General features: G+C 41.4%; 1 protein-coding gene across 1 annotated transcript; it reads left to right on the forward strand.

Annotated features, from left to right (window-relative positions):
* The first annotated feature begins 926 nt into the window (after positions 1-926).
* LOC135521834 (cytohesin-2) lies at positions 927-8,963 on the forward strand. The gene is made up of 12 exons (XM_064947595.1): positions 927-1,104; positions 2,721-2,871; positions 3,323-3,389; positions 3,559-3,677; positions 3,768-3,848; positions 4,012-4,124; positions 4,201-4,349; positions 4,647-4,758; positions 5,812-5,888; positions 6,038-6,109; positions 6,196-6,350; positions 6,469-8,963. Exons 1-12 carry the CDS (start codon positions 1,038-1,040, stop codon positions 6,554-6,556), a joined length of 1,251 nt encoding a protein of 416 aa, XP_064803667.1. The 5' UTR covers positions 927-1,037; the 3' UTR covers positions 6,557-8,963.
* The last annotated feature ends 1,063 nt before the right edge of the window (positions 8,964-10,026 follow it).

The raw sequence follows: 10,026 nt of genomic DNA on the forward strand, positions 1-10,026 counted from the left end.
GTGGCTTTGAGAATGTTGACCTGTTTAAAGGTCTTGCACACATCGGCTATCGAGAGCGTTATCATACAGTCGTCCAGAACAGCTGGTGCTCTCGTGCTTGCTTCAGTGTTGCTTGCCTCGAAGCAAGCATAAAAGGCATTTAGCTCGTCTGGTAGTCTTGCGTCACTGGGCAGCTCGCGTCTGGGTTTACCTTTGTAGTCCGTAATAGTTTTCAAGTCCTACCACATCCGACGTGCGGTGTAGTAGGATTCAATCTTAACAAGAAAGATATATAAGAAAGAGAGTTCCAAACATTTTTGCCAATAACAGCAAGTTTTTTTTTTATTCTGCCCCACTCAGACCCCTTCCAGACAGTCCAAGCAAAATTCTTGTTTGTGAAATTACTCTTTGCTAAAAAGTTATTTTAGTTTGTTTTCAATTAAAATGATCTAAAATAATCACAGTAAACCACTTAATATACTAATCTCATTTGTATATACTGTATTCTATTCTACTGTAATTTAGTCAATGCCACTTCAACATTGCTCGATCAAATATTTATATATTTCTTAATTTCATTATTTTACTTTAAGATTTGAGTGTATTGTTGTGAATTGTTAGATACTACTGCACTGTTGGAGCTAGGAACACAAGCATTTCGCTACACCCACAATAAAATCTGCTACAAATGTGTATGTGTCATTTTGATTTAAATTTGATATTGAGATCAAATCGGCTGCATTGAACCTTTAATTAAAAAACATACAGTGACCCCTTTTCCAGGCAGTTATTGGGAAAGAAACCAAGTTCTACTATATTGGCCAAACAACCTCAGATGTTTGTGTCACAGATGAAAATGCCTTCTGGGTTCAAAAGTTCCTTACAAACATGGTCGAAAGTGAGGACGTGTTTATTTATAACAAAAAGTTAGCGTCACTTCCTGTACCACCACCTCCTTTGTGCCCCAGGTTTCGGTACGCAAGGCTGGTTATTTATTTATTTCCTTTTTATTTTGAGGATATATTTTCATATATATCCATTACTTTTTCATTTATTGAATGACAGTCGACTCTGAAATATTTATGCCTAAAAGCAAAGCGCCAAAAATGGATGACCTGGACTACAGTAAGTATCGCTACGCTAACGCTTCGCGTATAATAACACACTCAGCTAACCAGCTAGTTATAACAGCAGGTATTACACTACACAATTAGAACACAGTTGTCACTAAACAATATTAACGTTGTATGCATTATAATGTACTACATGGTTGTCATCTTTGTTTGTTATACAATATTTCTCATACGAGAGTCCCATACAACCGCAGTCGACGTAAGCTAATAATACAGTACTGGCTAACGTTAGCTCGCTAGCAAACTCTTTTTAGGCTTACTGGGTAACTAGTTGTAGCTAACTACTTCTTGTAGTTTGACCACTCATCCAAATAGCTAGCTAACGTTATTCATTACAGTATTGGTTACTATTTCACGTTAAACCTACCCACTGTCCGTCAAGAATCAAAACATTGAATAACTGAGCTAGCTCGTTAGTTATTCACCTCATTCGGAGGGACGGGGTTGTTGACTTGCAGATGTCATTTAGCAGCCTAAACACATTAACCTGATCGTGGCACTGTAGTGGCTGGTCACTCTACCGAGGTAGTACTGTGGTTTGCAGCGATACTGTCGCCTCTATTTGTTTAACTCCAGTCCAGGCTGGGGACCCAGAGGGCTGCACATCGTTGTTCCAGCACTAACACACCTGACCTGATACAACTAATTAGATAGTGGCTTGATGATTAGTCGAAACAGGTGTGTTAGTGAGTGCTGTGTTAGAAAAAAAAATCCTCTGAGCGAAGAGGCTACAAAAATCAGTGCAGCACTGATAACACGCCTAATCCATTTAGTTACTTTAGTTGAAAACATCTGAGGATTGACAGTAGCTAGAGAGAAGTGTCATTTGGAATGAATACGTTTTTTTTTTTACAAATTGTCCTGCATAATTCACATGCAGCGCCAACAGTAAACACCATTTTTTTATGCAGATCTCTTATCTCTGTCCTCAACTAGTATTTGTCATGTCTAACCACTCCCGCTGTCACATTAGAGATTGTCAGGATTCCATGGAATGTTTCGGAATGAAAGCCCTGAAGCCAGTTTTTCGTCTTATTTGATTTTAAACTTGTTTTTCCTCTTATCTACAGTACTTCTGTTCTGTGTGGATAGGCTACTTCTGTGCAAGACTAGTTGGTTTTCTGAGCTCTAAGAACTTTTCTTTATCGATGAATAGGCTGTAAGGTTGAGTGCTCCAGTATATCAAGGCTGCAATGAGACACACGTCATCAACCGCCTGATTTTCCACACGTTTCCATTTGACTAGACAAGAAAAATGGAGGAATTAGGTACAGGTCAGTGAGTGGCGAAACAAGCAAGAATAGAGAGGGGAGAGACAGAGGAAATTGAACAATGGTTTGGCACATGGGATTGGATATGATTAGTTTTGTGTTTTGGAAAACACGGCTTTTACTCAAACTTCTTATTGTTTTCAGTAAGAAACTTAAAGCATCTTGGAAATGCACAGTAGCAAACAGACTTTGAATACTGTCATGTTTCAGGTCAATTTGAACTTGTTCCCTCTGTCCCCACACATTTTTCCATTGTCTCCCATTTCCATGCTCCCTTTTTTTCTATCCTCATCCATCTCTTTATTCTCTCACCCCTCTTCTCCCTCCTTCCCTACAGTCCCGGTAGACCTGAGTCCAGAGGAGCGCTCTGAGCTGGAGGACATCCGTCGGAGGAAGGGAGCTCTGCTGCAGGAGATCCAGAGGCTCAGAGACGAGCTCAGAGAGGCCATCATAGAGGTGGAGGGACTGGAGACCAGCACAGAGGGCAGGTGAGAAAAACACACAGATGGTCCCCTGAATATTTTAGTTCCATTATTCAGTGTGTAGCACAGTCCCTCCCCCCTAGTGTATCTGAAGTTGAATTATAATGGGATGATTAGAGAGAGTCCATGTGACAGCCGTGTTTCCCAAAATAACTTCCTATGCATTCAGGTTACCTCTGCATTTACTCAATATTGCATCTATGGCAATTTCACTTTGAAGTTTATGTAAAAATATATAGCTTCCTATTGGTTTCTTAGACTATTCTCCTCTCCCTGGTAACTTCCCCAGGTTCATAGCTGAAAATGAGATTGTGTTTTCAGGCAATATAGCATTTCTAAGAGCTATTTTAGTTTGTCTTCCCAACCCTGTCCTCTCCATTACCCTCTAACTGTATGTATAATTGATGGAGAGGTATTGTGTTGAATGAGATCCACTCCTTGTCTTTCCTCCCTGCAGTAAAACTCTACAGAAGAACAGGCATGTGGCCATGGGAAGGAAGAAGTTTAACATGGACCCCAAAAAGGTGAAAAGGGGACATGGAATGGATACATAAATCTGATCTTCACTCTACACCCAGCCCCCCCCCCCCCCCCAGCCCCTCTCTTTTACTGTCTGTCTTCTCATCAATCTCTTGAGCGTTTACTCTCTTTTGATTGTAGTTATCCTCTCTCTCTGTCTGTGTGTGTGTGTAGGGTATTGTGTTCCTGGTGGAGAATGAGTTGCTCAGACACACTCAAGAGGATGTTGCCCAGTTCCTGTACAAAGGAGAGGGACTCAACAAGACTGCTATAGGAGACTACCTGGGAGAGAGGTAACCATTCCCTCTTTCTACCTTGCTATTGTCTTTGTTATTGTTGGGCTGAACAGCATCAGAAGTCTAGGTTCCTCTTCTCTCCTGTAGGGAGGACTTTAATCTCAAGGTTCTGCAGGCGTTTGTTGACCTTCATGAGTTCACTGATCTCAACCTGGTCCAGGCTCTCAGGTAAGCTGGGGTGTCCTCTAAGATAAGCTCTGACTTTTAATAAAAAACAGTACATCAATTTCAAATTCTAGAGGATAAAAACACTACATCAGCAACTTTGTTACCGTGGCAGCCAGTGCTCTCTCTGACCTTTTGACCTCTGACCTTTGTGTGACCCCTGCAGGCAGTTCCTGTGGAGTTTCCGTCTGCCTGGCGAGGCTCAAAAGATTGACAGGATGATGGAGGCCTTTGCCCAGAGATACTGTCACTGCAACCCTGGGGTCTTCCAGAGCACTGGTACACACACTTACCGTTGTTACAACACAGAGGTCTACTAGCCACTTCTCATCCTATGGTTCCGCTCTCTCCTCAGATACGTGCTATGTGCTGTCGTTTGCTATCATCATGCTGAACACCAGCCTCCACAACCCCAACGTGAGAGACAAGCCTGGATTGGACCGCTTCATCTCCATGAACAGAGGCATCAACGAGGGTGGAGACCTGCCAGAGGACCTGCTCAGAGTGAGTGAGGGAGGGGAACCTAGGAGCTATGGGGAGGGGCTAGGGGAGTTTCTGTGGAAGTGAGGTGTCGTTGACTGAGTGATTGTTGATCTTTTTTTCATCAGTTTGGAGGGGTTCAGAATGAAGCTCTAGTTCAGATAAAATATCAGTGTGTTATAGTGAATCTCCCTGCTGTTTGTGTCTCCTCAATGGAAAGGAAAGGGGGATACCTAATCAGTTGTACAACTGAATGCATTCAACTGAAATCTGTCTTTTGCATTTAACCCAACCCCTCTGGAATGTCTCTGTCTACCATAGAATCTTTATGACAGCATCAAGAACGAGCCCTTCAAGATCCCTGAGGATGATGGGAACGACCTGACACACACCTTCTTCAACCCTGACAGAGAGGGCTGGCTCCTCAAACTAGGTGAGTTGGCCGTGGCAACGCTGGGTGGTGGGAGGGGGTACTGCAGCTTCTCTCTGCCGATCACCTCAAGGTAGTTTCAAAACCAAATATGGATTATTTGGATGGCTTAAAAACATTAACATTCTGTAATGTCTGTAACGGTCCTGATCAGCCCCAGGGTTTTTGGATAGTGAGCGTAAACGTGTGTGTTCTCTCTCCTAAGGCTTTGTGCTGTTATGTGCCTGCTTCCTTCTCTCTCAAGTTTACACTAAAGATAATGATACACCGCCAATGTTCTGAGGCAATATTGCCAGACTTGTTGTCCAGCAATGTTGCCTAAAACATCGTCCATGTATTATGATCTCAAGACTGCCATTGCTTGATGGGTAAATAGACAGAATTGTCCATACTGAGGGAGCTGCCCTTGGATTCTCATATAAGATCAGTTTGTGTTTTCTCCGCTATGTTAAGATTAGGATTGGGGCACAGTAAACTGATCCTAGATATGTGTCTATGAGCGACTTCTACATGGAGCTTCCCTCAGTACCTCACCCTCTTGCATCATGGCAGTCTGAACCGTCTCCTCTCGCATGGTGGGGTCTGTGATCTGTTTGTCACTAATATCTCTGCCGTCTTCTCCCTCCCGACCCCAAAACCTCTGGTCCCTGTTGTCTCTGCTTCTCCCTGTGATTTCCACACTCTGCTGCTGCCGCTTGTTTCTCAGGAGGTATGTACTGGGAGAATGGGTCCATGAGAAACAATATCATTCTTATGGAACCAAAATGGCCAACAGGCATATAGAAGAAAAGTTATTGTCCACATATGCCTTTTCTCAGACATTAGACGTCACATATTACCGTGTGAGATGAATTGGCATACAAAGGCATTGGACATGTAAGGCTATACAAGCTGTCTGAATAACTGTAATATACTGAAGGTGATGTGTAGTAATGGAATATTTGCTTCAGTATGTGGAGCAGTCAAGTGGAATGAGTTTCTCCAGTCCAGTGGGGATTCTGCTGACCTCCAGATACCACCCTGTCTCATGCCTCTATTGGTCTGTTCGTATTTCAGGAGGACGGGTGAAGACCTGGAAAAGAAGATGGTTCATTCTCACAGACAACTGCCTTTACTACTTTGAGTATACTACAGTGAGTCAACATTATAGCTGCCAAAGTGCCACTGTAGAGCAATGTGATGGAAATTTAATCCATTACAGAGAGGGTAAAGAGCTATGTAACAGAACATTGTAACGTGGATCAGTGTTCTGTACTACAGTGTGGATAATGTGTGTGTTCAGGATAAGGAGCCCAGAGGTATCATTCCCCTAGAGAACCTGAGTATCCGGGAGGTTGAAGACCCCAGGAAACCTGTGAGTTTGTTATCAATACATTTAGAATGTCAACATAGGACATTATCACTGCACCATTTCTCCTGACTCCCGCTCTTCCCTCCCAGAACTGCTTTGAGCTGTACATCCCCAACAACCGTGGTCAGCTGATCAAGGCCTGTAAGACGGAGGCAGACGGCAGAGTGGTGGAGGGGAACCACAACGTGTACCGCATCTCTGCCCCCACACCTGAGGAGAAAGACGAATGGATCCACCACATCAAGTACGTAGGGAGGCAGGCAGGCAGGCATGAAGGGAGAGTAGGGTGTATGGATGGATACATTTCAGAAATGCATCAGACGAACATTCTTCTATTCTGTTTCTTCCATCCCTCTCTCCAGCTCTGCGGTCAGCGTAGACCCCTTCTATGAGATGCTGGCTGCCAGGAAGAAACGCATATCGTTAAAGAAGAATGAGGAACAACCGTAGAACATTCCCTTCTTCCTCTCTCCTCTTCATCCCCTCCTCCACCTCTTCATCTCTCATTCCAACAAGGGACACAAGCTTTTCTCTCCTCCCTAGATTCATTCCATTCCTCACTTTTTTCCCCTCTTTCTTTGTGAGGAGGATTTGTTGCTATCCTGTTTAAGAGACTGGCCAGCACAAACAGGCAGTTCAGAAGTGAACTGTGAAATAAATATGTATTTTATTCAGGGTAGCAAGCAGGGCCACTGAACCTTCCATCACAAACAGGCTGCAACTCATCAGTCTGAAGTGACTTCCTCTCCATCTGTAACTGATCTAACATTGGGGCAACGGACCAGTTCTAACCGGTCACTGTGTGAAGGACAGAATGCCCGGCAGCTGAGGAAGCCACTTTAACCTGTTAAGATGCAGCCCTAGTTGTCTGCTGTGCTTTACTCTAACATCTTGGCTCCAGGTTAGCATGTCTATATCAGCATTATCAAAGTCCCACTTTAATACTGTAGCATCTGTGAAGGAGATAACGCTGGTCCTTACTGCTTAGACCATAAAAATGTCATTCTCATGTTAAATTTGTTATGATCAACCATCTACGGGAAATGTTCCCAGAAAAACTGACCAATAAGGCAACAATTGAGCAGTGAACACTAAAAGACGACGACTCTTGTCAATGACCACTGGCGTTTCCTTCACAAGACTGTTAATAAACTCCCTCATACAGACGCGTAAACTGTTAAACCCAACTCTATAATACGCTACAGTGGGTTTTAAGAAGTTACAACGGCAGCTTATTACAACGTATACTTCATTTTTTTGTAAATACTTGTTAAGATATTGTTTACAACACACATAGATTTAATTTATTGTTTATTTTTGTTTGTTACATCTTTTGTTTTGTAAGAGCTACTGTAGAACTGCATGTGGACATGAGGGTTAATCCTCCATACACCCAGATGGACCAGACTTGTGTTAGTGTTGGGTACATTTGAGAAAGATTGTTAGTGTTCCCTGTTGACACAATAGAATCAACCTCCAATTGGAACATTTAGAATATTCAGGACAGGAGAGTGATGACATCACAAAATATTTTGGATAGAAATGTTTAGTATAGAAAAGGCATGGTTCTGTGTGGTATGGAACAGGGAATCCTGTCAGTTCTATACATTCTATTTCTATCTGTACTGTTGATAATGTTGCACTGTCCTGAAGGAACCTCAAATCCTCTAAGAGCCTGAATGAATGAGGCTCACTGAAGCACAAACGTGTCCCAGATACGTGTAATGGCTTTCTTTCCACCATAACCATCATGGATATATGAAAGGGCTGGATAGGTGTCCTTCATAATACTGATGCCCATCCAATCCTGTCAGATCTGTGACCTAAAAGGAAAGCAAGCTATGGGGGGTTATTGGGACATCACCCTATGATAAGTCTGAAATGACCTGTCTATTATGAGAACTGAAAGGATGGTTCTGAAGTTGAATCATCAGAAAACCAGGAAAAGGCATCAGATTCCTCTTCATGTGATTGAATTGAAAAGGACAACAAACATGGAGCACTAATATCTTTCAATATTATGTAATCGCTGAAATATTCAAATGTATTGAATGAATAACAATGTTAAGGATACATGTCTAATGATACATTATGCCTGAATTGACTCGTAGATATTTGCATTAGTTTGTCATTGGATTAACATTTCATTAGACTGAATATGGAAAATGCAGAATTAGGATTGTCTGCTGCACTTTATCAATATTGAAGCATTATACAGGCTTTAAAGAGCTGTAACTTTTAGATTGGCAATACTAACTGCATATGTAGTAGCCTCCAGTGGTGGCCAGGCTGTCCTGCATCATCCTCACTGGTTGTGATGAAGGCTTCACAAGTCCATATTTTGATCACTTCCAGCTCTGACAACTATGGAAGTTTTACTCTAAATGTTGTTTACATAGGAATGTCTAGGTACAAAAAAATGATCTCTTAATCTTCTCTAGTTATACTCTGAGTGTTTGGTGTGACAGACACACAGCAGCGAGCCAACCTACAGGCAGGGCTGCTGTACACTACACGACACTGAAACACAGTAGACTTGTCTGGGTATTCTTGAAGTGCAAAGTTGCCAAAATGGAGTTGGGATGTCACACTGTTCCAACTCAACAAAGAGACAGACTTTTGTGAGAAAGGACACTAATGAATATTTCTGTCCCCCAGACCCCAACATCACTACTTCTGTCCCCCAAACCCCACCACCACTACTACCTGGGATAGTGTTTTGATTTATTATTTATTTTTGTTTTACAGCAATGTAAAGATGGATAGGTCATCTGTGCTATATGTAGCTTAAACAAAACCACGGTACACGGGTGCCAGTCAACTGTTGTGAAACAATAAAACGTGAACTGAGACAATACTCCTGTGTGTTTGAGTGATTATTATTAGACTTAGTTTACAGATGTCTGCAGATCAAATTCTAAATGTTTTTATTACAGTGAACATTATTCCCCAGACCTTTATTCCATTGTGACTAGGGTTGCAAAATTCTGGGAACTTTCAATAAATTCCCTGGTTTTCCTAAAATTCTGTTTGGAGATTTCCCAGAATAAGCAGGAAATCCAACAAGGATTTATGGAACACCAAGGAATTTATTGAAAGTTCCTGGAATTTTGAAACCCTAATTGTTACCCACTCATAAATCAAATCAAATTTTATTTGTCACATACACATGGTTAGCAGATGTTAATGCGAGTGTAGCGAAATGCTTGTGCTTCTAGTTCCGACAATGCAGTAATAACCAACAAGTAATCTAACTAACAATTCCTAAACTACTGTCTTATACACAGTGTAAGGGGATAAAGAATATGTACATAAGGATACATAAGGATATATGAATGAGTGATGGTACAGAGCAGCATAGGCAAGATACAGTAGATGGTATCGAGTACAGTATATACATATGAGATGAGTATGTATTATACCCTCAAGAACATATATTGATTAGTAAATAAACATTCAAACAGAAACATCAAGGTTTTTATTTACAAATAGTATCAAATCGTTTCTGATACGTGTGCAGTATCCACAGACAACGTCTACTGATAGAAACACAGCCAGATCAAACATTTCCAAAGCCACAATGTTATTACAGCAAATGTTACATTAGCCTAATATAACTTTTGAATAAAAAAGGAATTTGAGAAATGTTTATACATTTGGCCATTAAACAACAACACGATTTCAAATAAAAAGGTACATACATTGACAAATAAAGTAGTACAAATGAACACACACTTCTGTTCAATATCAGTAAATAACAAGAACTCAATTTCAGTGGAACTTTCTTCCCTGCTAAATACAAAGTGCATTGTAAATAAAATCATAAATCTGTTGCTTGTCTGATTCTTGGTCCAGGGGTGAAACCTGACTCCTACATTAAAAAGAGAGATAAAGAGAAATGTGGGGTAACTCCCTTACAT

The sequence above is a fragment of the Oncorhynchus masou genome, chromosome 30 (assembly GCF_036934945.1).
Source record: "Oncorhynchus masou masou isolate Uvic2021 chromosome 30, UVic_Omas_1.1, whole genome shotgun sequence".
NCBI lineage: Eukaryota > Metazoa > Chordata > Actinopteri > Salmoniformes > Salmonidae > Oncorhynchus > Oncorhynchus masou.

Excerpts from the sequence above, each read along its gene's own strand:
- LOC135521834 (XM_064947595.1), top strand. The coding sequence starts at position 1,038 with ATGACAGTCGACTCTGAAATATTTATGCCTAAAAGCAAAGCGCCAAAA. Across the intron at positions 2,872-3,322 it reads GAGACCAGCACAGAGGGCAG|TAAAACTCTACAGAAGAACA; the intron begins GTGAGAAAAACA and ends TCCTCCCTGCAG. Across the intron at positions 4,125-4,200 it reads TGGGGTCTTCCAGAGCACTG|ATACGTGCTATGTGCTGTCG; the intron begins GTACACACACTT and ends CTCTCTCCTCAG.